Source organism: Armigeres subalbatus, chromosome 1, assembly GCF_024139115.2.
Source record: "Armigeres subalbatus isolate Guangzhou_Male chromosome 1, GZ_Asu_2, whole genome shotgun sequence".
NCBI classification, from domain to species: Eukaryota; Metazoa; Arthropoda; class Insecta; order Diptera; family Culicidae; genus Armigeres; species Armigeres subalbatus.
The window spans coordinates 89,025,583-89,052,213 of NC_085139.1; the positions used below are offsets into that span (position 1 = coordinate 89,025,583).

Here is a 26,631-nt window from a genome sequence, read left to right on the forward strand (position 1 = left end):
TCCCTGCTCATGAGAATGAGTGAGAATTACGATCCCTGCTTGAAAGGAATACAACATTATTGATAATGTTCTGAAGCGTTTATACTGTTGAAAAAAATCCATTTGGCGAACTCAATAAGGAAAAAGGATCTTCACATCAATAAAAAAGAAAATACAATATTGATCCGATTTTGTCACTCCCCGATTGTATCACGTTTTCGGCCCGATTTTATCACGTTTTCGACCTGATATTATTCCAAAAATAAAAATAAATTTTAATCGTTATTTTTATTCTTGTAAATAATACCATAAATTGTTGTTGAATGATTTCTGAGTGGTACTTGTCAAGAATATTGTAAGCCTTTCCGACAAAAAATACGGGTTCCGTTAATGTATTTTGCCTTTCCAAGGAATAAACTGATTCATATGTTCACATGTCCTATTTTATCACCCCCAAATTCACCAGATAGGATGATAAAATCGGGATATTACTGTATAACAAACCAAGAATATTAATGCTATTATCTATTTATATCAAGGATATAGGTACGGATTGGATAAATACTTCAATTTGTGCAACGTTAGCACTACTTTACTTTCTTTGATACTGTTGATACAACTTTAGCAAGAAAATCGTTTCATCGATGCCAATCTCCGCACTGTACAAGCTTTTAACTCTGATTTTCACCTTCTGCAGGATCTCCTTCTCCGGCGGCGTCAACGTTTCCTGTATTTCCGCAATATACTCCTCCGACTCACCGCGGTCCTTCATTGCCTCCACGATGCTGTCCAGGCGCTGACTTTTCTCAATCAGTCGTTTGTTAACCGTCTTGTCGTGCGTCGAGCGGGTGATGGAGTTGTACAACGCTTTGTAGCAAATTTCCAACAGCATGGAAACAATTTGCGTCTGGTTCACGTAGAACAGAAAGAAAGACTTTGGGGCACCGGCATTTCCGCCGCCCGTTTTGCGAAATGTCTGAATTTGGAGGAAGTTCTCTTCCAATAACTTGTAGGTTAGCTGTTTGGCTTCCTTTGCAGGGATCATCGCTTCCTTCTGGATGTCTTCCTGCTCGATGTATTTCTTCATCCGAATCACCCGAAAAATTCTGGCGGCTTTCGAGCCATACTTTTCGGTGATGATGTTCTCGATGCAACTCCATGTGAGTTGTTCGAGGATTTTCTTCATATTGACCGTGTATTGGCCACCTCCGGTGTCACCGAATTTACTGACAAAGTTTACCGATTCGATAACGGCGACGTACTGATCAAGAAATTTGATCATCTCCAAATTGTTAGACTTTTTCTCACAGAGTTGCTTAAGTTCTACCATTGGAATCGGATTGGAAACCATTTCCCACGGTTTGGTCCGGGTGTACATGAGTTGAAAGAGGTATTTGAGGCACTCCCCGGCGCTAGGATCGATGAGTCGTTCTGCGGCATTGACAATGATCGAATCACGAAAATCGAGATGAAACTTTTCCAAATTGACCAACCAGTGAATGCCTTCATCGGGAGCTTTAGTAGATTTACCTTCCTGGAGATCCAACAGCTTGCGAAGGTCTAGTTCTGGCATTTGGAAAAGATTCGGGCTTTCGTAATCTAACATCACTAGTTCGTTTGTGGCATCGATCGGTTTGGAATCCGGTGCACGGATGAAGTAATTTTTTGCGACCAGATCGCCAAATTTTTCGCGAAATTTAGTAACGGTGTTTTTGTCTTTCACGTCGGAAATAGCGGTAGCCTTGAGAATTACATAGGAAGCCGTTTGGCAACCGGCCCTTAGCAGTTCCTCCGTCAATGTGGCTGATTCTGGGCCGTACTTGGTCTGGATTAAATGCACGAATCGGGGATAGCGAAGAACCATCAAGACCTTCTCGTAGTCCAGGATGTATTCGGTGACTGTGCCGGCCTTGTTCGGTTGATGGCGTGCAAGTCCGAATTTCATCAGAATGGCAAGAGCCTTGCAAACCTGGGAACGGTATTAAATGTTTAGGAATGAATCGGATCAGTGGCAGATTAAAAAACATACCTCAGATTTGGATAGTCCAGTGCTTTTGATAACCATCGAAAGGGTCTTAGCGACGGCAGAGAAAAGATCATCCGCCACCATACGCACAACATCGCCAAAGTGTTGCTGCAGTATGCAGGAACACAGCTTACCTAGTTGGATCGACATTACGGGATAAAACGGTCCTGTATCCTTAGGTGATCTGATGAGCAACCGAGCATACACAAATTAAAACACGTTTTCAATAGGATGTTTGAATTTTCCAAACATGCAAGCAACAATCTTATTTACTGCACATATTTACTGGCTCATGCACAGCGTGAGCACTGAACTGATCAGCCGGCGACGGAGAAGTTTGATGACAGTAAAGCTGTCAATTGACGGCTTTATCAGCTCAGCTGCATGCAGCTGATTGGGAAGATCCATTAATTACGTAACGCAAAAATTGGGCATTTTCAACTCCCCCTCCCCCCTATGTCACACTTTTTGTATGAAACGTCTGAAAATTTTGTATGGATCGTCACACTTTGGCCAACCCCCCCTCCCCCTCAAAGCGTTACGTAATTTGTGCACGCTCCCATTTATGAAACTTTTCGGGAACAGACCTATGCACGCTCGGCTTTTTTTTATACATTTCTTCTGAGGCATTATAATATTATATTATAAAGAGTTCGCATTTTCGGGAATTCTCTTTACTTTTACAGAATTTTACTTTATATTCAACAGTCAAATTTAAAAAAGTATATATTTTTTGCTTCGAAAACAGTATAGGATGGAATTGAAGGAACAAACCAATTAAAACGATGGAAACCAGTTTACTCATCTGGTGAGTAGAAATACATGAGCGTGTGTAATCAGATGAAAACAAATATTAAGGTCACACGCAGGATTACTATTTTCTGTTTTGTTGAATGTCCATACAAAGTTTGAGTGCTTCAATATAAAAAATACAATGGCAGACGAACGGAATTTCCGTTCAACTTATTACGAAAAAGTGGGCTGTAGGAGCGTGGAAGAGCGGAAATCTCTAGAGATCCTACTGAAGGACAAACCACTGAATGTACTTAAGTTGAAGCAGTTCTGCATTCGGTTCACCGTGCCCAATATACATCGCAATGTATTGTGGAACTTCCTGCTAGGTAAGTTTTCTTTATATGGCATATTAACAATGGGCCCATTCTCAAATTATTTGCGCGTAGGAGAATCATAAAAAAATTATAAACCTTCCCTACAGAAATTTACAAAAGGGTGATCTGGGCTTGGACAATATCAATTTTAGTATTTAGCTACTTAATTTGTAATGGGTACTCAAAATCTAATTACTTGTTTAAGGTGTCACTCCGGCCTATACCGATTCGTGCAAATACGTCATGACCCAACGGGAGGCAGTGTACGAGGATCTGCTACGGGCTTTGCACGTGATGCGAATAGTCGACGATAAAACTCCAAAGCAGAGGATTTTGCACGCGATGTGGCTATTGGAAACGAAACAGCTATGTCTGGGATATGACCTGAATGTAAGGATCGTGTTTAAATCTTAATGTTCTCCAATAATGCTCATAAGCTGTTGTATTCTTGTATTCTGCAGCAAGAGAGCTACTTCAGCAACATAACCGAGGTGTTGCTGCAGATCTTCGAAAACGATATTGAGATCTACTGGATGGCCAAAGGATTCCACGAATACAGTCAGGAGATCCTGGAGGAGATGGGAAAACTGTCGGATTTGACTGGTACGATTTTGGAAAAAGAGGACCACGGTTTGTACATTCACCTGAAATCGTGCGACATATTGCCCGCGCTTCCGCTGGACAAGTGGTACGGGTCGTTTTTCGCGGGTGTCCTGTCAGAGTTGGCCATCATCCGAATATGGGACAAAATCTGCGGAGGATCAATCAAAATAGTGATATTTGTGTTGATCGAAATACTACGTACTCTGCGAGGAAAAGTGCTTCGCTGTATGAATTTGAAGGCTTTGCTAGAATGTTTCGAAACGGTAAGTGGATATTTTCTACAGACCACCTATTTAGGCTTTAGCTAATTAGTCACGATCCCGTTATACACCTTTTGCACTAAATAAGTTAAGATTAACTATTTCTCGCAATAATTGATAATTTTTAACCAACCCTCTTCAAAATGGGGTCTAATCTACGAATTGCACCATAACAATACTAGTGCTACACACAAAAACAAATTTCATTTATGAGTGTTCCATTTAGCATAAATTGTTTTTAAAATCAATTTTCAGATTAAAGATGAGCAAGAAACAGCCGACCTGATTGTTAATAAGGCAATCGAGCTGTGGCAGCAGAATAAAGGCCACAACGAATTCATTCTCCAATCCAAAGTGAAGACTCTTATATGAGGTCATCCAGTTCATAGTACTGATGTAATTTAGTAGGACGTATATTGCTGTACTCGTAAGTATGTTATAAAGCTTAAAATATTATAAGTTACAAATAGTAAGGAATTATACGATTTTGTTCAAACTTTCTGACTATTGATGTGTTCCCGATGACGTTGATCCATTTCGAGCTGCTTCACCCGAGTGTAGAGGGCACTTCCCACCAGCACCACAATATTGGACGTCCACCAGAGAATTGATTTAACTTCGCTGAACCATGTTGTAGCTAGCACAGTCTGGGCACAGGCCTTGGCTGTTCCGGAAATGTTGTGCGTCAATGGCGATGTCACCTTGATCTGCAGTGCTGTAACGTAACCAATTGCGAATCCGCATATTCCTCCAATAGTCATCACACCCCAAAACCAAGGTTCCGCCAGGTGTTCGTAATCCATCACGACCTGAAGTTCTCCGTTGATCAGCATCAACGGTATGAATATGATGGCCGAATAAACATTATTGTAGTAGCTCAACAGCCACACCTCCTGGTTGACAAATTGCAGAGTGCGCTTGGTGTAGATCGAATAAAGTGACAAACTCAACGAGCCCAATACCCCGAAAATCGTTCCGATTAGTGAAAACGATTCCGTCAAACTTTCCTGGTCGACACCGATCCAAAAGCCGACCACAATCAGTAAACAACACAGCACTGCCTTTCCGCTGGTCTTTTGCGCCAGCAGCAGATAAGTTAAGACCACATTGAAGACCGTGGTCAACGACCGGCCAACATAATAAAATGCCACACCGACGTACTTCAAGCAGAGGTTGTTCGTTGCAATCATCGCAGTAAACAAAAGCGAAAGCGGCAACACCTTCCGTATTACTTCTTTGCTCAATGGGTTCCCATCTGGAACGCTGAACACCTTGGGATACCTACGGCTAAGTGCGCTCATTACAAAGCAAATGCTCGACGAGGTCAACACCTGGAACCACGTTACGAACAGTGGAGCATCCAAATCCAAACCACTCAACAGAGCTTTGTTCACGAACACGGTCAGGATAGAGATCACCCTAAAACCAAGTAATAACATTGCTATTCTGCACATAAAGTCCGAAAAACTTATGTACTTACCAGTATGCAGCGACCACCGCCAGTATCCGTAGATACTTTGTAAAAAGGTTTTCCTTGTCGGTTTCCAGGGGTTGATACATGATTCTAGTTTCACCGATTTAGCCGGGCCGGATATAGTTGTACAGCTGATGAATAATACTGAGGCAATCGACTGCTATGGACTTAACCACAAGCGTCTTCTTTTTCCACGATTCTTCTTCTTTTCGCTCGAAAAAATGACATCCGCTGCGGGCCGATGAACATTTGAGTGAATTCGGAGCTTTTAGTTCATCGGATGTTCACGTTAATGTTCATTTTTTGTCAACTTTGCCCTCAGATGAGGTTTTCTTCTTACTGAAAATCGACGCGTGACGTCATCGTGGTTTAGTCCATAGCGATAAGCGACGTAGCAAAGACATCATCGAACATATACAAGCGAAAAAATGGTTTGAGATTGTTGATTGTTTATGTCTTGAGTAAATAACAAAGAGGTCTCCACCGTATCGACGAAATGTTTCAGATCAGCTGATTAGTTCCGTCAATTGACAGTTCTACACGGAGAGAAGCTCGCAGTTTCCCGCATATGTTATTTACTCTCCTTAGGGTCCATCCACAAAGAACGTCACGCTCCTAGGGGAAGGGAGGTTCTGAGAAGCGTGACGACTCATACAATTTTCTTAGAGGTTTAATACAAAAGTGTGACGAAGGGGAGGGGTTGAAAATTGGCAATTTTGCGTGACGTACTTTATGGATCTTCCTTATTGTATACTCCATTGCACAGTGACGTCACACACGACTTTTGACAGGTACTGGTCCTGTTGTTTACAGACGACTTTATTTTAATTTTGAGATACTTCTATCATTATTTGGATTTTCTGATCGTTAATTACCTATAGCTTATCGATAATTACCAATATTTGAATGCGGAATGTACGGAATGTCTTCAACATCGTGAAATACGCAGATTTAATTTGGATCAAAAAAATTCGAAGTCCGAAACGTAAACAACAGGACAAGTACCTGTCAAAATAGTGAGGTTAGGTTTGTCGCGCGCAATGACCTTTATTGCGATGAGCTTGAAATGGATCATTCCAGGGGTCTGATGTTTTGGTAGTGTTTTCGTAGTGTAGATGCAGTCTCGTTTCTTCTACTTGTCGTTTATGGAACTGTCAGTGTGGAACGCACCTATCTCTTTCTTTCCCATGATTCTTCTTATGGCTGTCAGTGCGGAATTTTCTATGTTGGCTACGAAATGAACCGTGGTGGAGGTATACAAGTGTCAGTCTCGTGGATCATTCATCATCTGAGAACCGTCATCAGCAGAGATGCCAGATTTGAAGACATGTCTTCAATTTGAAGACATTTGAATCTCTGTGAAGACATTTATTACGTGAAGACATTTTGAAGACTTTTCAAAATATTTGAAGACTTATCTACTTATTTGAAGACACTTGAAGACAATCAATAAGCCAGCGAATAGAAAATACAATTTCATTACTTATAAGCTTATGAATTCCGCGACCTTTATGTAAACTAGGTATATAAATATTACAAAACTTATAATAGTCTTTGTCTCGAGCGATAGATTCTAATCAAACATAAAAAACATTCACACTAGCCGGTTGATAACTGCAACGCATTTAAGATCTCATACACTTAACTATGAGCTGTGCGCTGGTGAAAGAAATCCCGATGGTAGCATTCGTTTGTATTTTTCTTGGCGGCGTCTTTAAAAAGGTATTTCGATCATTTCGGAACGCAATGACCTATCTAATTTGCGGCAAACATAGACTAAATTCTTCTATGACTAGATTTAATCTATTCAACCTTTGAGCTAGAACCAGTTTTTTTCTAATTTCATTCTGAATGGCATATGCATACCATCATTCCACATTCCGGATATTTAATCCGCCGGGAAACTCTTTGAATTTCCCGTAGATTTTTGAAAGACTTTTCAGTGAAAATTTAAAAGAATTTTTCGTGAATTTTATAAAGAGAATTTCCGATGAGGAATTGAAATTGAAAATTCAGTTAAAATTATCGTGGAAATCTATATACATAAAAATGAATTTCTGTCTGTCTGAACCTTATAGACTCGGAAACTACTGAACCGATCGACGTGAAAATTTGTATGCAGAGGTTTTGGGGCCGGGAAAGGTTCTTAAGATGGTTCGAGACCCCTCCTCGCTTTGGAAAGGGGGGCTCCCATACAAATGAAAGACCAATTTCTTCATATCTCGAGATCTAAGCGAAACGAAGTTCGTCGGGTCTGCTAGTTTATAATAATTTCCGTTAAAAAGAAATAAAGGAAATACTCCAAATATTAAACGGGAAATTCTTCTTAATTTCCACAAGTTTTACTGAGCTCCCACAAAAAATCCCTTTTGATTTCCACAAGAAATTTGCCGCAATTTATTCTCATAGAAAATTCTTACGAATGTCGACAATTGAAATTGTTTTGCCATTCCACTAAAAAGCTCAAAATAATTTTCTTAAAAATTGTTTTGGTGTTAAATAGATATTTCTCAGATCTTCCATGGTAAATTACTACAGGAAAATGTTCGTAAAAGAAATCCGGAGGAAACACACACCTTCGCTAAATTCCTTTGGTAATTCTTCAAGAAATATCTTTGGACATTCTTCCAGTATTTTATCTGAGAATTCCTTTATAAATGTCTCCAAAAAATCGTTCTAGTGTTGTTTCTGAAATTCCACCCAAATTTCCTACACGAATTTGTCCGTAAGTTTCAGGAATTTCTCCGAAAAATCCTCCAGGAATACCTTTGGAATTTCTTCTAGGAGCTGTAAGGTCGTCCGAGAATTCCAGCGAAAGAACATCCAAGAATTCCTTCGGAAGATCCTCCTTAACTACTCCGGTAGTTCCTCCACGAATTCCTCCAGCAGTTCTTTCAGGAATTCCTCCGGAAGTTCTTCCAGAAATTCTTCCGAAAGTTCCCCCAGAATTTTCAAAAATTCCCGCTTAAGCTCCTCCACTGATCCCTCCGGAAGTTTCCCCAGAAATTCCTTCGGAAGTTTCTCCAGGAATTCGTCTGGAAGATTCTCCAAGAGTGATACCGAAAGATTCTATATGACTACGGAATTTCTCTGGTATTTCCTCCAGGGTTTCTTTCGGATGTTTCTGCAGCTATTTCTCAAGAAGCTCCTCCTAGAATTCATCCATAACTACTTCCAAGAATTCCTCCGGATGTTTCTCTAGAAATTTCTTCAGGAATTCCATCGGATATTCCTTCAGTAATTCCTAAGGAATATCGTTCAGAAATTTCTCCAAAAACTCCCTCCGGAATTCATCCCGAAGTTCCTATAGGAATTCCTTCTTAAGTTTCTCCAAGAATTCCTTCTGAAAATCCTCAAGCAATTCCTCCAGAAGTTCCTTCAAAAATTTCTCCAGAAGTTTCTTCTGTAAATCTTCTGGGTGTTCCAACAGGAATTCTTCGGGAAATTTCGTCTGGATGTTTTTCAAGTATTTCACGGTAAATTTTGAAACCTTACAGGGTATTCTTTAAAAATAAATTTGGAAGAATTCCACAAGGAAGTTCAGTTAAAAAATCCGGTGGAATTTTAACCAGACTCAGTATGAAATCCAGGGGAAAATCGTTATACACTATTTCATGAAAATTTTATAGAATATTCCCTTGAATTTTATCAATTTGAATGTTTAAAAAAATAAACATTATTCCTCATCTTTAAAACAAGGACATGATTGAATTTACAAACCTATTGGATTTTGAAATTTCTCGCTAATACCCGCATAATAAAAAACAACATGTTATATGGTCAGAATCATTATTACGATGTAAGATATAGCTTCACAGTTTACGTTGCGGTTATCGAATACTTTTAGATCGATTCAACCATAACTGCTCGACATCATCACTAAATGTCAGCATATAACATGCTGTCTCTAAAATGTTCTTTATTTCCTGCATTATATGTCAACATTTTATCATACTGTTGAGCGAAAATTTTGCACGCGAAAACAGACGATTTTTATGGTGACATAACTTAACAACCCATTCAACATAATGTTATTTGTCAAATAACCGTACCACAAACTGTTAAAACTTTATATGAGATTGTTCATTTACAGTTGTCAACAGTAAAGGATACTGTTGTCGACCGCACGGGAAAATATCCATGTACAGTTTGTAATTATGCGGGTAATCATAATTTTTATATTGAAGACATTTGAAGACATATTTAAACGACTGTGAAGACATTTGAAAATATTCACTGGCATCCCTGGTCATCAGAATAAAACAAGACAAAATTTTCAAAACGACTCATCTGCTTTTGTAAACAAAGATTCAAACGACGATTTGACGAATCTGATAGCTCTCCCACGCAAACCAACACCATCAATAGGTAGATGAAGGATTCCGCTACCTGTTGATGGTGTTGGTTTGCGTGGGATAGCTATCAGATTCGTCAAATCGTCGTTTGAATCTTTGTTTACAAAAGCAGATAAGTCGTTTTGAAAATTTTGTCTTGAAAACAACCATCATCATCATACCAAAACACGGATTGACAGTTAACTGAATGTTTTCGATTTTTGATTTTTCACGCTTGGATTTTTTCTGTGCTGGAACTTTCGAATAAAAAATTGTAATTACACAGAAAATTTTATGAAGTTAACTAATTGTGAAGGATACGAGTGTTGAAGTCGGAAGATCTATACCATTAAAGCCATGGCAAGCTGGGCCAATCGTCCACCGATCGGAGATGGTTCTTTCTCGGGCGCCTCCAATAACAACCCCGCCTCGGTTCGAAAGAAGTGGAATCTTGAAGGTAAACGAGTTTCTCGGCGATGATCTCATATTCATCTCCGATTTCGGCGTCAATGTTGATTGATTTGTGTAATTGACTTTCATTGCAGATAAAAAATCCTTGCGGAATCTAAAGTACCATTTCGCCGAGGACGGGTGCTCGGAAGTTCAGTACACGTTGGCGAAACAGCTATTGGAAGAAAACGCTGAAACCGATCCGGCTCACAATCATGCTCAAGGTGTGCACTGGTTGCTTCGGGCCGCTCAGCAAGGTCACGAGCAAGCGATTGGTTTGCTCAACGATTGCTACCGGAGCGGGCGCGGAATCAACGAAGCTAACGAGGAAGATGTGAGAAGTTGCTTGGCGATGAGTCCCGGAGAACGATCTGCACGGCGTGCGGCACAGGAGCTGTTCGCCTCTTTATCCAATGGTGAGGAGTACGTAACAGCGGCACAGCTCGAAAAACGTATGCGCGAGATTTACAAGCTGGATAAGAAGCGAAAACGTACACGACCGGATGGGGCGGAAGCAGGGGAGGATCGAGTTCAAGCTAGTCCTGACAGAAATGGTTCATTTAGTGGTAGCCGTCTGAATCGAAGCTCTGGGCAATTTCATCCGGTCAATCATATTTCGGAGGCCAATCTGTTGTCAGCGGCTGTGAACTATTCTAACGGAAGGTTACCTTTGGTCAGCAATGCTTTAACGCTATCCGTGCCAAACCCTCAGAGCTTGGACCACGTGCCTTGCTTCCACAGGCCGTTTTTCCATCCGATAATGTTTTTCTCGCTGTTGTACCACCGATTGTTAGCAATGATTGCAGGATTTCCTGGTTCCGGATTCAATGGACTACAACTAGTCCTACTTTTGGTCGCTTACTCACTATTTGCGAGTGAAAACTTGTTCACATTGGTGCCCGTAACAGCGTTTTATGTGAGTTTGATTGTGATGGTTTTGTGCAGCTTCAAAATGCTGAAATCCAAACACGATTTCATTGATTTTCGTATGTGGTCGGGATTGTTCCTGCGGTATGGCGATGAGCATCTCAATACGGATGACTCGGAAAACCAGTTTCTTCGCAACAATCTTCGGCCGTATCTGTACTTTTTTGTGGCGTTCTTCGTCAACATGATGCTCCAGCCTAACATCAACGATCAGTGGCTACCATTTTCGGAAATCACCGTGGTGGCGTTCATGTTGACTTTTGTCACCATGCTAGCATTCATGTACACCTCGCGGGGTCCGTTTCCGGACTATTTGATCCTGTTCTCATTCGGGCTAAACGTGCTGGCCAAGTATCCGTACGAGATGGATTCGGTCGTGACGACCGGGTGGCGGTTTTTGGATTTGAAAGTTCCAGCCTTCTCAACGTTCGTCATTGGAAATGGGATCGAGTTCTGTTTAAACTGTCGAGCGTTGCTGTACCTGATCATCCCAGCGTTTCTGACCTTCATTGCACGCAGAAATAGCTGGCGCGGAATTTACCAGTATCTGATTCCGCACTGCGTGACCCTGGCGTGGCTGCAGATCTGCATCATCGGTTCACAGTCCGCAACGATGTTCGGTTTGGTAAGTGCTTCTTTTATATTAAGTAAACATTTATAAATGACGTAGACTTTGTGACTTTCGGTACATTCAAAGTTAATTGCCTATATGCCGGGTATTAAGATTGGAGGGTAACCGCCCCTTCGATGGGCTTTGATCCCACGACCCCAGTAACTGGGGACAAACGTTTGAGAGGACACCGACTTTTTGGCATACACATTCTCCAGAACGGTCCAGATTTCCTTTGCCGTAGTTTTCTCGCGTATTAGATCCAGAAGGTCATCATGAATGAAGGAAATAATTACGTTCGCTGCCTTGTTATCCATTTTTTGAAACTTTGCTAGTTCATCCGCAGCTACTGGTGGGTCCATGATTGTTGCATCTAATAGCTCAACGGACTTCAGATATCTCTCCACGCGAAATTTCCAATTTTCATATCCAGTCCCGGAAAACGGAACTATTCCGTGAACTGTATCCTTTCAAATTAAAAAGGGTGAATCGAATTTGACATATGCTATGAACTTAATTTAAAATAATTAGGGGGATTCACTTACCGGCGTAGTTTGCTGTGTATCTGTTTATAGAAATGTTTCATAGGCGATTTGAAATATGTCCCTTGTGATTGATTGTGAAACATTTCTATAATCAGATACGCAGCAACCTACGCCGTCAAGTGAATCCCCTTAATATCTTGGTAGCCATGGAGTAGAGTTATGATCTTTCCCGTTACCAACGGAGATTTTAAGGTTGTTTATTTTTAAATAACAAGGAAATTCACACATCAGTATTTTCTTTATTACTAACCATTCTTCTATTTCAGGCATTCGCTAGTTGGGGTAAGGTCGTGCCCTAATTAGCGAACGATCACTGTAGCGGTTTTGATACGTTCATTGGTATCAAAATTGAACCTTTACGAGTTCGTCAGATGCAAATTGAACGATGCCGCGCCTGTAATTTTGAATCGTTCTTGTTCTACGAACAATCCGAGACTCCGTGCGGGGATTTTTTCATCGAATTTTAACACCGGACGATGCACAAACGTTTTCGTAACCAAAAATATCCCCCTATGAAAAATTTGAGCTATATCGGACATGATTTAGGGTTGCCCAAAATTAATCTTTTTTTTTCTTACAAGGGGAAAATTTTTTTTTTTGTTTTTGATGCCAAAGGACTCAAAATTCATGAAACTTAAGGAATTATTTTTTTGAAGAAAAAAATCGACTGTTTTGAGGCTTTCTTATATGGCGAAAACAATTTTTCATCGAATTTAATTAAACTGGACGTTACGCAAACATTTCCTAAGCCCTAAAATATGCCCCTATGCAGAATTTGAGTTCCATCGGACATGATTTAGGGGTGCTCAAAATCTTGCCATCAAATTTTTTGAAACTTTGAAAACTTTTGAGATCAGATTTACGGAGGAAATTGTCAGATTGCTAGGCAATGTTTATTACATTGAGGTTTATTTTTACGCCGTTATCATTACGCGGTACCGCATGAATTCAATTCAATTCAGGAAAACTGATAATGTAGAAACACGATTCATGTCATTGCGGGACTTTGGACTTTTTTTAACGGAATTTTTTTATCGGATTTTAGAAATAACACGATTTTTCACGTCGGTTTTTTTAACAACGCGGTTTTGATTTACATTGAAAAAGATCGACGTAAAAAAAAACTTTTGTGAAATGATCTTAAGTGAAATCTTGATTTGTAAAATAAATAAGTAAAGGAGTTTGAAAAGTAATTCAAGAAATTTCATTAAAACTTTTCAAAACTTTGATGAATCTTAGGCACCCCTAAATCATATCCGATTGGGCTCAAATTTTGCATGAGGTCATATTTTCGGGTAATGAAACTTGTGAGCAATGTCGTTTTTTGAAATTCGATGGCAATTTTTTTCCCATACATTCCATTGGCACCCTATTCAACACATACATGCCGACGGATTCGCACGAAACTGACGTGGTGGTGATAAGCTACCTCAGGCTACCACGCCCTGAGATCCACGTCAGGTTCGACCGGTGTTTTCGAACGCTGCCACAAGTTTTGTCCATTCCGTCTTTGTATCCTTCACGTGGTCGAAGGGGTCACGTAGAACGATTATTTTAACACAAGCCTTCCTATATCCTTTCGTGCTCCTACAGCCAACAGTGTGTCCTTTGAAACCAAATTTCAATATTCCTAATCATCCCTGTGAGATATTAAATTTGATTTTTTACACGGGGGATGCGTTCCGTGTAAAAAGGTTTTCAGATCAAAATTCGATTTTTTTCTTGTTTGCCATTCGATGCCAAATGGAGCAATTTTGCAAAAAGGCTAATGGTAGGATAGGAAGAAACGTAAACTTCTTTTCTGATAAATTCGTTACATTATCTTATTGGGACTGTACAACGATAGTTTAGTCTACCATATTCAATTTCAAAACAAATAGTAACTTTTATAAATTTTAACCACATTGAGTTTTAGTGAACACTCTTTTGAATTATTCAGATCATGATATTCAATTGTTTTAAAAGTAACATCTATTCGTTTCAGGTTCGTGGCGCGTTAGGGCTTTCGGGATTGCTGCTCTTTCTGCCTCTGTTTGGCATAGTGACTCTTCTGATCCCGGTGTTTGCTGCAATCGAGTGGCTCTCACTTACCGATTCCACGGTTCGCTTGTGGTCATCAATAAGTGCAGGTATTGTAGCGATCCTCATTTCGTTCTACATGGCAGCATCGAGACGAACCGAGAAGTATATCACGTTCCTGCAGATATCGATTTGTGTTGTGGCGACCGTTTTCCTAACCCTGCCCCACATGATGTCCAACTTTGAAACGCTCCATGCCGCGGAAGCGGGACTGTACGAATCGAGTACCATTTCCTCACCAGGTGGAGCCGAAAGTCAAAACATGCCACCGAACAGCCTAAGCTGGGAATCTTACTACAAATTTTGCCATCAGCCGGCTTGGGATCGTTTGGGGAACAAAATAAAAACCCAGCTAAGGTGCGCTCATCTGGACGGTACTGCCGTACGTTGGGAGGGCAATGTAGTCGATCTGGAAATAGTCAGTCGAAAAAATTGGCGAGCGGATTTCATCCAAAGTTATGTACCAAAATTTCTAACAGATCGTGTCGCGTGTTTCTACGGTGAACGTGTTGAGCCTGAGTGTGGCCCAGTTGAGGACCCTCAACACTGCGAAGAGATGAAGAGCTTCATGCAACAGCAGTCTCGCTGCCACTTGGACAAATGGACCACCTACGAGTACGAACTCAAAGTACGCATGCCGTCGTTGGGACTTCTGTCGAAACCAGCGGAGATCGTCCTGAAGGCGCAACACGCGTTCGGCAACTTCACCCAAGGTTTGAACAACAGCGACCGGATTTGGTTTATAGGAATACTGCGCAACTTCCTGAAGCCAACATCACCGGTGCACGGTCACGGGACCGGCGATCCTTCCGACAGTGGCAACTTCGATAACGATTTGCACATGGATTTGGGCGATGGTTCAGGAACGAGCAGTCGATCTGATCGGAGTAATATGCGCTTGGGGCGGAAGAATCCGCTGATTGAACTGCTTTCGATTGGCTGCATAAACTGTCAGAATCGCGATCTGTCGGCGATGCACATGTCCGAGGGATTGAAGGTGAATGCGCGGATGCGTGATTTGCTGCGTGGGATCAAGTATCTCTTGAACGTAATGTTCAACCCGTTGGTGATCTTCAAATAATCTGAGTTTTCTCGTCTTTTGCTGCGGCGATTGGCATAACTATCATTTGATGTTAAGTTTTAGGTGAGTTTAACCCATCCATGTCGTACTGAGAGTTTCATACTGATTTATTTTAAGCAATTAAGTTAGATTTAGCATGCGAGAAAAAGGATTGCATTTACGAGTGATAACTTTAATTTTTATGAGCATTCGACATGCAAGAAATGCTGTGAGCAAGAGTTAACACATAATATAGAAATAAATCAATAACTATTTATTATAGCAGCCTTTCACTTTTTTATGATCTAATTTTGTCTACTGTTTTAATTCTGTCTACCTTGCCATAGAATCTAACTGTAGTTATGTATGATATTGAAACCGAATACAATAATGGATGTCTATAAAACAGTAGATTTTCAAATCATTTAAGAAAGAAAACGATGTATTTTTTTCGGATAAAAAAGAGAACCTGATAATTATTTATTGTACAACATATATTAAACTTCGTGTATTCTATAGAATACTTATAAGAATTCGTCAGTCAGTCAGTCAAATTCGATTACGCCTAAAACTATGCTTTTTAAACATAACGTTATTTTAGAAGCACAATGGGGCTACTACAGTCACTTCACATTTATGAAAAAATGGCAGTTATGATGGCTTACAAATTATCTTCCATTAGATCACTCAGTTTTGTTCTGTGCGTTCTTTTCTACCTGTAGAAGTCGAAATGTTTTCGAAAAGTATTTCCACCGGACATTTTAGAATTTTGTCCGGCCCTCGTTATTTCACGATTGTTTAATTAGTTCAGCTTAACTTTTTTCATAATTGTGGAGTGACTGTATCTGACATAGGTTTCAAACTAAGTAACAATAGAAAGCGTACTTTAAGCTGTGCAGGTTCCCTTAATAATCAAGAGACCTTCAACGGACAGCCGGTGCCGCTACTAAAAGCAGTTCAACAGAACTCGATCCGAAAGGTTTCGAGCTACTACTTAACATGGTAGGTATAGATCCTTAGGTACTCTACTATCGCACTTGGTCTACTGGGAACGCTAAAATAGCCCACCGTTGTACTTTGCGAAGGTTTCATCCCAGAAGCGAAGCCTTTCCGCTTCGGGATTGATGCGTGCCGCCAACGTGGACGTGATCTCCAGGTAAGGCAGCTCATCCATTGTGTGCGGTATAACGGAGGGCCAACGTGTGCCGTTTAGTGCGTCTTCCTCACCGTACGGGGTTGGGTTGCTGAAATTGGCCAGAATTAATAGTACATTAATATATTGATGGCATTAAAAATGATTTAATCATATAACAAGATAAGAAATGTTTGTAAGAGGCAGACGAATGTGATACGAGATTTTCTTTTGTTTAGCTCCGCATCAAACCGCTGGTAATTAACGCTGAGATCGATGAGAAGTTTTTCAATGCTTCGGAAGATGAAACAAAAAGCAAATGCCAGGGTCGACGTTGCACCTGAACAGATGAAGCACACTATGCAGTTATGCTATGTTATGCATAGCAATATAGCATAACATATTTTATACGTCGGTGCCGTCGAAGTCATATCGCACGATGAAATACCCAATTAAGCTCAGTCTTGTCGCAGATTGTGGATTGCAGCAGAAGTTTATTATACGGCGATTATTGTATATGTAGGTAGATATATAATAGACGAAAACAATGCTACTTGTTAGTTTTTTGGGTTTTGTCTGTACAATTATTTATCAACTTTTAGCAGGACGTAACTTTCAAAAAGTGTCTTAAAATCAGTTTTTGCTCTAAAAATATCTTTTCGTAAAATCCCTATAACTTTTGAATGTGTGGATGAAAAACTTATATGAAAAAATGCAGCGAAATCGATTGATCCAGTACTGAGCACCAGACACCAGACACTTTCGAATAAAAAATTGCACATATTATATTGTTCAGTAGTTTGTTTAACTAACGCTATTTACAACGTATAAACATTTAGAAAGAGTCATAAATGCTGCTTTTAGCACATAGTACAATAACAAGAGACAAAGTGAAGTGAAGAAGTTTCTAAATAATAAGCAACAAAAAAGAGCTCTAGAGCGATAAAATGTGAAATATATTCGACACAATAGTCAGCTTGTGAGTGCTTATAGATATAGACAGTCGAGTTGAAGTCCAATAGCCATTTATCATTACATATATCGTGTTAAAGTGGAGGAAGAAAATTGAATGTATGGGGATTTACCTCAAGTTATTCTTTATGATATTTATTATTTTTATTATTATAATCTGATAGACTATAAGAGATAATTTGGAGTGGGTTATTTTTTATTCAGCACTAGCAGACCCGACGAACTTCGTTTCGCCTAAAATTGATTTATTCTCGGATTAGTTCTCGAGTTATGCACAAATTTGTGTTTCATTTGTATGGGGGCCCCCCTTTCCAAAAGGGGGATGGGTTTCGAGAGGGGGATGGGTTAAGAACCTTCCTCGGCCCCAAAAACCTGTACATACAAATTTTCACACCAATCGGTTCAGTAGTTTCGGAGTCTATAAGGTTCAGACAGACAGAAATTCATTTTTATGTGTATAGATTGGCTGCTTTTATTCGAATATTATACAGCTTGCGCCTAAAAGATGAAGCTCACAGAATTAAAATTTTTAGTTGGGCACGTTGCTTGGATTTGCAGCCATTTTAGCAAATCGTAAGTCGGCCATATTGAATTCCAAAATGGTGCCAATCACCAAATTCCTGGTCCTTCTCATCCAATCTATTCCGGCAATACTCTTATTGCATGGGGTTTTCGATTTCACAAAACGGAAGACTATTCCAAAATGACGGTTCCCTTTGTTCTCGTTCCGAAACATGTTGGGTACATATCTGTCTAAACGTACTGATGTTTTCTTCATTGACATTTAGTGCCCTACCCTTGCCAGCAAAAGATGTTTCACCAGTGACGACAGCGACAATCTTCCTCTATAGATTATATACTCGATTAAGTTAAGAAAATTATTTTGAGCTTTTTAGTGGAATGTCTTCACTTGTCATAAGACGAGTTTGTACAATCCCATTGAATTCCACCACTTAATTGTATCTTGACAGATACGTATTTCAATCTCGACGTACTTTACTCGACTTATAAAAGTACTACGCTCGTTCCGCTTGGATGCCGTTTTGTTAAGAAAATTATTTTGATCTTTTTAGTGGAATGTCTTCACTTGGCATGTGACTCGACTGTTGTGGTCGAAATACGTATCTGCAAAGATTTCGAAATAATTGGTGGAATTCAATGGAGGTTACTTAACTCTTCTTAGACGGTTCAATATATTCCACTAAAAAGAGCTTAAAATATTTATGTCATGTCGATGTTTGTCAATAAAACAACCTAGCACATAACCTCTTAAACTTGTGTTTATGTTTTGTGCTTCTGCTGGTTTCGCTTCTGGGACTGGCTATATTATAATCGAAAAATGAGTCGCAAATGTAAATTTTATTGGTGCAGCAATCAACAAGGTCACGGCATTTCCTTTTATCAGTTCACAGTTGGCACAAAAATGTAAGTTTTTTCTTGCCATTGAATATACAAAAGTTTCTTACAGAACCTTTTTATAACGCAGGTGTAAAAATGTTGTTTTTCGGAAGCAACACAACTGTTTACTGCAGAAGGACCGCAAGCATTAAGGAACAAACGTATTTGCTCCGATCACTTTCCTCTCAATGTATTCAAAGAAAGAAAGAGGTAATGTTTGCCAAACATGAATCATACATTCTAGTCTAAGTTTGAATTGTACATTAATGTTAGTTCCAAACGCCTACATATGAAGGAAATTCCATGAAGGTCGTCATAACGAATTACTTCCTGTCGGGTAATTAACATAAATCAGGTGAAAATTATCTATTTCAACAAAATATTCTTTTTACTTTATATTCAGAACAACATCATGTCATTACTTGGAGGAAGAAACCGTAGAGTTCACTGAAGGAGACTTGGATTATTTAGAATGGCAGCAATGTACACAGGCCCATGTCAATGTTGACTCCAACAGTTTGGACAGGCGGAAGACAAGCATAAATCTCTTTATTCAGCGCATGGGCGTAGCCAGGATTTCGAGAAGGGGGGCGAACTTTTTTGGTCTTCTAAATCGTAGTTTTATAGTAGTTTTATAAAAACACATGAATATTAACACATGAAACCAAATCGAAACAATAATGGATTTAAAAATGCGTGATTTATTGCTCATCAGATATTTTTAAATAAAGTAAGAAAAATATTAACGAACTTAGTATTCAGAAAGAATATAAAATCGGCTATAACAATTATTATAAAAATCCTGCATTCTTCCATAAGTTTAAGAAAACTAGAACCATGCATCTGAATTTCTAAACAAATCCTCTCTGAAATAATATTTATTATAAAATAGGCAGAAAAATCATTATGCAAGCTTTCTCCAGGAATTCCTTCGACAATTGCTCCTGGCATTCTATCCGCAATTCTATCAGGGATTCTTTAGGAATGCCTCCAGTAACTTCTTCGGCAGTGTCTTCAGGAATTCCACCATAAATTTTGCCAGGAATTGATCCCAAAATTCCACCATTATTTACTCCAAGAAAATCTTCACGAACTTCTTTATAAGTTCTGCAGAATTCCCTGCAATAATTCAAATAATTTCGTGCTGTTTCCCATAATTTTTAGGAATAAGAATATTCCGTGGAAATTCCGCAGAATTGCCAGTAAACATTCCTGAAAATTTCACGAAAAATCTTCGAATTTCTTGTGTAAATTCCATAAAATTTTCCGTGAATTGTTTCGAATAATTTCTTGTGAAAATTTCAAAGAATTTCTCCAGGAATTCCACCGGAATACAGAATTTATGAGCATGAGCATGAGCATGAGCATGATGACCGTACAATTCGTAGTTGCTACTCCGTGATTGATCAGAACAAGCAAAATTGCACAGAGAACCAACAGATGAAGCCGGGACTAGCTTGTCATCCTCAATGTGCACGTTTCGAGAGTTCAAAACTTATAAGAATCAATAACGGCGCCGGCCACGTCCTTACGGTCATCTGGGAGAGGAAGGAATGTGAGTGTGACATCCGTTGTTACTAGAGACCGAGTATACCTCTGCATCTCCACGGTTGTCACAGGAAGGAATTTTGTTAGTGGGTAGGGATGTATTGTTACATAAATCTGGATTCACCTTGGTAAGTGATGCGATCTATGTAACACTTGAATTACATTAAGTCTTCCGGCAGCTGGCTGCCGAAAGAATACAATAAAAATATTGTATACTTGTGTATTTAAATTTAATCATACGTTGATCAATTATGACTGTTTTACCTAGATAGTGAAGCTTATGTTGGATTAACTCAAAACTGGAACGGTTTATCCCGAATATTAGAATGGAATAGTGAAGTCTCAACTCTGTAACATTTTGCATAAGACACTCAATATTAATTAATCAGTAGACCTTGCTAGCTACGTATGAAATTTCACATGCCTTGTTTCAAAATTGAATGGAATTTACTGGTGTACTTTCATGATCGATTACCGAAGCACTCACTTTAGTTCCACGAAACTTTAGAGAAAGATATTCTATGTTGGTATATGCTTTAGTTTCAATCATTTTCTATTGCGCTTAATGACAAGTAATTGTATTGTTATATATGTACCGGAACTCAAAATAATTTTGTAAATCAAACGTTTGTAACTCTTACGTATTTTATTGCTGGATAGATAATTTGAAATGCGATTTTTAACCTTCAGTGTCAATCAAAGTCGCTTATCAAATAACAAAGCCATTGCGCGTCCGTATTTATTATTTTGCTATTACGTTTAATTGACCAGCTCACAAGGGAAAAGATCAAAATAATTTGAAAGTGTATGATTCTTGAAAAACTAAGTCGGTATGTGGGGGCCCCAAAATGTACAAAAAAGGTGGGTTTTGGTACATAAGATTTGTGGGGGCCCGGGGCCATGGCCCCCCGCCCCCCATAAATCCGGCCCTGACCTGGTATATGTACTGTCACAACATCTTTAACCCACTCATCCCCTGAACGACCCCAAAGTTCATCAGTAGTTCCCAATAAAGATTTTTGTTGATACAATTTTTATACAAATTCATAGATGAAGATGAATGAAAAGAAAATATATCATGGTAAATGATCAACCGATTATTGATTTTAATTCACAAAACAAAAGTTAACCTCTGTCATTAGTTCTTCACTCATCCAAGCTAAATTATGAGCACTTGATCATTTATTTATGATTATTAAATTGTTTTTCTCTACCTTGGTGTAAATGCTAGTAAGCCTTATAGGTTTCTGTTACCATTTTCAATTTTTTGCCCCTCGTACGCGATCTCGATCACTCGATAATCCGTTCAATATCGAGTAAGGGAGAATTCACTAAAAAAGTTTAGAAGTTAGGATGTGTCCTAATATAGAAATAGAGATATATTGCAACCTAAAAAAAAATATTTATATAAAATTGAAAACTTGCGCAAACATTTCAAAATAAACTGGACGCAAAATGTGTTTGTTTCTAAACTTAAGTCGTCCTTAATTCAAACCTAAACAACCCTGATTTTAAATGAAGTACCTAATCTTAATTTAATACTGTAATATTGTAAAATTATTGTCCAGTATGAAAATTTCCGGATATAAAACTGATGAGTTCTTATAAGACTCTAATTTTAGGTTATTTCAGAAAAAAAAAAAAAAGAAATAACGGAGGCAATGGATCAACTATGGGAAATGTAAACTAAAATATGTTTCCTACCAGGAAGAATATAAATAGAAGAGATAGCTATATATGTGATTGTGGAATCGAAATCAACTCGTGATTGGTCTACTTTCTCATAAATGTACCTATATGAATACAGATGCATGAGTAATCAGGATCAGGCTTGTAAAATGTCATCTGCATGTCATTTGACTAATTTGCTCATAACTTTCTTTAGAAGCAAAATTTCTTCCATAATTTTGAATGTACTCATAACGCTTGAGTAGGGTTATATTTTTGTCCAAGGGTACATTGCTCTAAGTATAACATCAAAGGCTGGAGTGAAAACTCTCCAAAATGTCACGTATCATTTGACATAATGTCATTTGAATGACATTTTGCCTCCCACGCCCCAGATTACATATTTACAGCAAAGTCTCGTTAGACAAAGTTGTAGGCCCATTTAACCGCTATAAGTTCGTCATACAACATGAATTGATAGCTACCTTCTGAAACAAGTTCTGGGAAAATTATTCAAACGAATGCAAATGACATTTTACAACACTGATCAGGATCATCTCTTTCCAATGTTCTAAGAACGAGATATTTACATATGTGCATATCAAAATAGAATACTAAATACGAAAGAAAATATTTAAAACATAGATAAAAATTATACTTAATAATCTGCACCGAGAAAACGTGCAAATGTCTCAATCGGCCCTTAGAAACAGCGGCAACCACGATCACGCTCGAATTCAGGCCACGACGAATAGGATTCACTAATATTTCACAGCCTTCAGATCATTCTTGATTCGCCCGCTCTATTTCCTTGAATTTCGTCGTATCCTGTAGAAATACATGATCGTGGGTTGGTGACTCGTCAGGATGTCCGGTCGACGGGGTTGCAGCGGCAGCAATTTCGACCATCTTCAAGCCAAGCCATATCTCTTCATGTGTTGGTACTCGGCCGAAATTTTGGTTTTCCGCTGTTGTCAAATCGAAAAAAAATCTGACGCGTGAAAAAAAACGTCTGCGTCGCAGCGCAGCACACTACGATTTCTCCACCGGAATACAGAATTTATACCGAAAATGAAATCAACAATGGAATTTTCGGAGGAATTCCTAGATTAATTCGCAATGAAATCCTGAAAGCATTCCGGTGGAAACTTTAAGATTTCCACTGGTAGATCCTCCAGGAGTTTCTCCGAAAATTCCTCCTGGAATTCTTCCAGGAGTTCCACCGGCATTTCGACCAAGAATTTTTCTAGGATTTCCTTCGAGAATTATTCCGGTAGTTCTATCGGCAGTTCCTCTGAAAATTATTCCGGGAATTTCGGCAGAATTGGAATTTATTTAGGCTTCTTCAGGAATTTATATAGATTTTCCACCAGAAGCTTCTCCGAGAATTTCTCTGCGAGCTCCTCAGGGAATTCTCCGGGAGGTCCTCTGATGATGATGATGGTCCAGCTACAAACCCCAACAAAGGTTTCAGCTAGACGAGATTTGTCTATAAGATGAATTCTCTTGTTTTCGAGAATGCTTCTGGTAGTTTCCCCGGGGTTCCTTTAGAAATTCTCCCGGGAGTTTCTTCACAAATTCTTTCAGAAAATTCCTTCAAGAGTTTCTCCGAAAATTCCTCCGGGAGTTCCACCAGAAGCTATTCCAGGAAATTATTAAGGCCTCTTTCAGGAAATCATTTAGGCTTTCTTCAGAAATTAAGCTGGAAATTCCCCGAAGTTCTTCTTATAGTTTCTCTGGGAGCTCATCCGGGAGGTCCTCTAGGAATTCTTCTAGGAGTTCCTCCTGAGATCTTACGGGAGCTCCTCCGGCAGTTCCTTCGGGAATTCCTCCGGGAGATCCACCAGCAGTTTCTACGAGAATCCCTCCGGGAGATTCACCGGCAGTTTCTCCGGGTGTTTCTCTGAAAAGGAATCCCGGGGGATTTTCTATAGGAATTTCCGGATAAATTATCAGAGGAATTCTCGGAGGAACTACCGGTGGAACTTCTGGAGGAATTTATTGAAGAACTACAGGAAGAATTTCCGGAGGAAATCCTGGAGGAACTCTCGTAAGAATTCTAGGATTAACTCCCAAAGGAACTTCCGTAAGAATTCCAGGAGGAACTCCTGGAAGAATTCTTAAAAAAATCTCCCAGAGGAATTCCCATAAGAACTCCCAGATAAATAATCCGATGAACTTCTGGACTAATTTGTAGATAAATGCCTAAAGAAATGCTAAATGAATTCCTGGAAGAAATCCTGATTGAATTCCCGAAGAAACTACTGGTGGAACTTCAGAGGAACATCCGGTGGAATATCCTAGAGAAAGAGAAAAAATATTTATGAAGGAACTTCCGAAATCCCATTTCCCGTGAAATTCCTGCCAAATAGCGTCCAGGAATTCCCTGTAAAGTTCGTGGAGGTATTACCGGAGAATTTCTTGGAAAAACTCCTGGAAGAACTCCCGGAGGAACTCCCACAAGCACTTCCGGAGGAATTCCCACATGGAAGTCCTGAAATAATTCTTAGAGAAGTTCCTAAAGGAATTTCCGAAAAAATATCTGAAGGAATTCCCAGAAAAATACCAGAAGGAATTAATGCAGAAATTCCCAGATGAAATCCTGAAAGTATTCCCAGATGAATTGCTGGAGAAAATCCCTGCGGATTGTTCCGAAGAAATTTCTGGAAGAACTCCTGGCAGATATCCGAGTAAATTCCGAGTGAAATCCGGAAGGAATTCTAGTACACTTCCGCGGAAAATCTCCCGGAGAAATTCCTGAAGGAATTCCTGGAGAAGTACCTGAAGAAACTCCCGAAAAAATACCTGTAAGAATTTCTGGGGAAATTACTTGGACGAATTCCAGGAGAAATTCATAAAAATATTTCTAGAGGATTTCTTGAAGGATATTCTGAAGTAATTGCGAAAAGAATTCCAGATTGGAATGCTGGATGATTTCGCTATTGAATGTTTGGAGGTATTCCCGGAAAATTTCCTGGAAGTAATCCCGGAGGAATTAAAGGAAGAGTTCCGAGAGGAATACCCGGAGAAGTTCCTAGAAGAATTTCCGAAGGAATTTCTTATAGATTTACAAGTGAAATTATGGAGCTAAATCGGAGGATTTCCGTCATAAATTTTGAATTTCCTAAAAAAAAAATTAGTGGGGGGTTTCTAGATAAGGAGGAATTACAATTATATGATAAGGATTTTCGAACGATTTTCAGAGGAATTTGTGGATAACTTTCCGGAGGAATTCAGAAGTTCCCAGGGGAGCTTCTAGAAGGATTTCAAGGAGAATTTTTGAGCCCGAAATGTTTCGAATTGTTTTGAACTTTGATATATTATGGATCCAGGTTTTGGGAATCTTTTGAATTTCAACCACCTATTTCTGTATATGATTAGATCGTAAAGTGCTCATGTTTGAGGGAATTCATTTCAGTACCCGTTCAATCTTTCCACAATTTAGGGGGGGGCGACGGCCTCACAAAATAAGCCGGATCCGGATATGCCACCAGATTACAGTTATATCGATTCTCAATCAAGCGGCATTGAAATCTCGAGATTTCACACACATGATTATAATTCATCGATTGAACTAATTACAAACAAGCTTCTTGGCGTGTACTGTGACCCATCAATGCTCGTCACTGATCGTTGGTGGCAAGGTATCTCAACTTCAGCTTTGGAACATTCATATACTGTAGTAGCACGCTCAAAAACACCGAAAGTCTGCAATCGTCGTCTCTATAACGATTTACTCTCTCCATCATCCACTACGTATGGAGACGAGCGAGTGGAAGTTGAACATCAAAGTCCTTCACAAACATCTCCAATATCGATGCCGATGCCCTTTGGTGAATCGGGTATTTAAAAAGCGGACCTCACAGCAGTAAATTAAACAACAGTAAAAGAGACTAAGGGTCGTGGGTTCGATTCCCATTTTTAGAATTAATATCTTCCATATGAGTTTTCAGAACATTGTAAATTAATGTCCAAGTCGGGTGGTTCAATCCCCAGAATATAGGCAATTAACCGACCAACTCGTCATGCGATAACAAAAAGTTAAGAAGCTTACAAAATACGTCCGCTGTAAGTGATGTTGAGTGGTATAAAATGAAAGTGAAAGTGCGAAGCAACAAAAGATATTTTAGTTACTAGATAAAGATTGTCGCTTCGGTTCCCTTTGTTCTGCTGTCCGAAACATGTGGTACATACCTGTCAAATCGTATGGATTTTCCTTCTTTGACATTTAGCTCCCCTATCCTCGCCAGCAAAAGATGTTCCGGACAGCGACGACAGCGACAATCTTTATCTAGTAACTAAAATATCTTTTGAAGCAACGCTATTCAATCCATGAAAGAGGAGCTGAGATCTGTGAAACGTAAACAATTGTTCTTTTCAAACCAGGCAGAACAACGGCGATTCAAAAGCTCTATAAGAGCAAAAAACAAAATCAGCCACCTTCGGTAAGCATTGAA

General features: G+C 39.3%; 5 protein-coding genes and 1 long non-coding RNA gene across 8 annotated transcripts in view; 3 read left to right on the forward strand and 3 right to left on the reverse strand.

The window, feature by feature from the left end:
- Positions 1-491: 491 nt before the first annotated feature.
- LOC134221183 (DNA-directed RNA polymerase III subunit RPC3) lies at positions 492-2,339 on the reverse strand. The gene is made up of 2 exons (XM_062700409.1): positions 2,009-2,339; positions 492-1,948 (listed from the first exon to the last, which is right to left on the reverse strand). The coding sequence occupies exons 1-2, from the start codon at positions 2,153-2,155 to the stop codon at positions 572-574; spliced, it is 1,524 nt and encodes a 507-aa protein (XP_062556393.1). The 5' UTR covers positions 2,156-2,339; the 3' UTR covers positions 492-571.
- A 510-nt stretch (positions 2,340-2,849) lies between these two features.
- LOC134221360 (TBC1 domain family member 7) lies at positions 2,850-4,473 on the forward strand. The gene is made up of 4 exons (XM_062700579.1): positions 2,850-3,126; positions 3,320-3,504; positions 3,576-3,980; positions 4,233-4,473. The coding sequence occupies exons 1-4, from the start codon at positions 2,940-2,942 to the stop codon at positions 4,347-4,349; spliced, it is 894 nt and encodes a 297-aa protein (XP_062556563.1). The 5' UTR covers positions 2,850-2,939; the 3' UTR covers positions 4,350-4,473.
- On the reverse strand, positions 4,375-5,767 carry LOC134221268 (GDP-fucose transporter 1). The gene is made up of 2 exons (XM_062700498.1): positions 5,458-5,767; positions 4,375-5,396 (listed from the first exon to the last, which is right to left on the reverse strand). The coding sequence occupies exons 1-2, from the start codon at positions 5,535-5,537 to the stop codon at positions 4,469-4,471; spliced, it is 1,008 nt and encodes a 335-aa protein (XP_062556482.1). The 5' UTR covers positions 5,538-5,767; the 3' UTR covers positions 4,375-4,468.
- A 4,209-nt stretch (positions 5,768-9,976) lies between these two features.
- LOC134228061 (wolframin) lies at positions 9,977-15,741 on the forward strand. The gene is made up of 3 exons (XM_062709833.1): positions 9,977-10,242; positions 10,331-11,787; positions 14,302-15,741. The coding sequence occupies exons 1-3, from the start codon at positions 10,143-10,145 to the stop codon at positions 15,475-15,477; spliced, it is 2,733 nt and encodes a 910-aa protein (XP_062565817.1). The 5' UTR covers positions 9,977-10,142; the 3' UTR covers positions 15,478-15,741.
- A 191-nt stretch (positions 15,742-15,932) lies between these two features.
- Positions 15,933-26,631, reverse strand: part of LOC134228067 (juvenile hormone esterase) — a 121,750-nt gene continuing 111,051 nt past the window's right edge. For all 3 annotated transcript variants that reach the window (XM_062709853.1, XM_062709859.1, XM_062709844.1), the window contains exon 8: positions 15,933-16,700. In XM_062709853.1, coding sequence (XP_062565837.1) covers positions 16,511-16,700 — 190 coding nt within the window. In that variant the 3' untranslated portion in view covers positions 15,933-16,510. The remainder of the gene's footprint in view (positions 16,701-26,631) is intronic.
- LOC134228089 (uncharacterized) lies at positions 18,678-19,764 on the forward strand. The gene is made up of 3 exons (XR_009983832.1): positions 18,678-18,985; positions 19,047-19,295; positions 19,362-19,764. It is a non-coding gene; the product is annotated as an uncharacterized LOC134228089 (long non-coding RNA).

Bases quoted from the DNA above. Each gene is read 5' to 3' on its own strand.
- LOC134228061 (XM_062709833.1), top strand. From the start codon at position 10,143: ATGGCAAGCTGGGCCAATCGTCCACCGATCGGAGATGGTTCTTTCTCG. The intron at 10,243-10,330 runs GTAAACGAGTTT...CTTTCATTGCAG, and splicing joins AAAGAAGTGGAATCTTGAAG to ATAAAAAATCCTTGCGGAAT. The intron at 11,788-14,301 runs GTAAGTGCTTCT...TATTCGTTTCAG, and splicing joins CCGCAACGATGTTCGGTTTG to GTTCGTGGCGCGTTAGGGCT.
- LOC134221183 (XM_062700409.1), bottom strand. From the start codon at position 2,155: ATGTCGATCCAACTAGGTAAGCTGTGTTCCTGCATACTGCAGCAACAC. The intron at 1,949-2,008 runs GTATGTTTTTTA...TACCGTTCCCAG, and splicing joins CTGGACTATCCAAATCTGAG to GTTTGCAAGGCTCTTGCCAT.
- LOC134221268 (XM_062700498.1), bottom strand. From the start codon at position 5,537: ATGTATCAACCCCTGGAAACCGACAAGGAAAACCTTTTTACAAAGTAT. The intron at 5,397-5,457 runs GTAAGTACATAA...ACTTGGTTTTAG, and splicing joins GCGGTGGTCGCTGCATACTG to GGTGATCTCTATCCTGACCG.
- LOC134221360 (XM_062700579.1), top strand. From the start codon at position 2,940: ATGGCAGACGAACGGAATTTCCGTTCAACTTATTACGAAAAAGTGGGC. The intron at 3,505-3,575 runs GTAAGGATCGTG...TGTATTCTGCAG, and splicing joins GTCTGGGATATGACCTGAAT to CAAGAGAGCTACTTCAGCAA. The intron at 3,981-4,232 runs GTAAGTGGATAT...ATCAATTTTCAG, and splicing joins TGCTAGAATGTTTCGAAACG to ATTAAAGATGAGCAAGAAAC.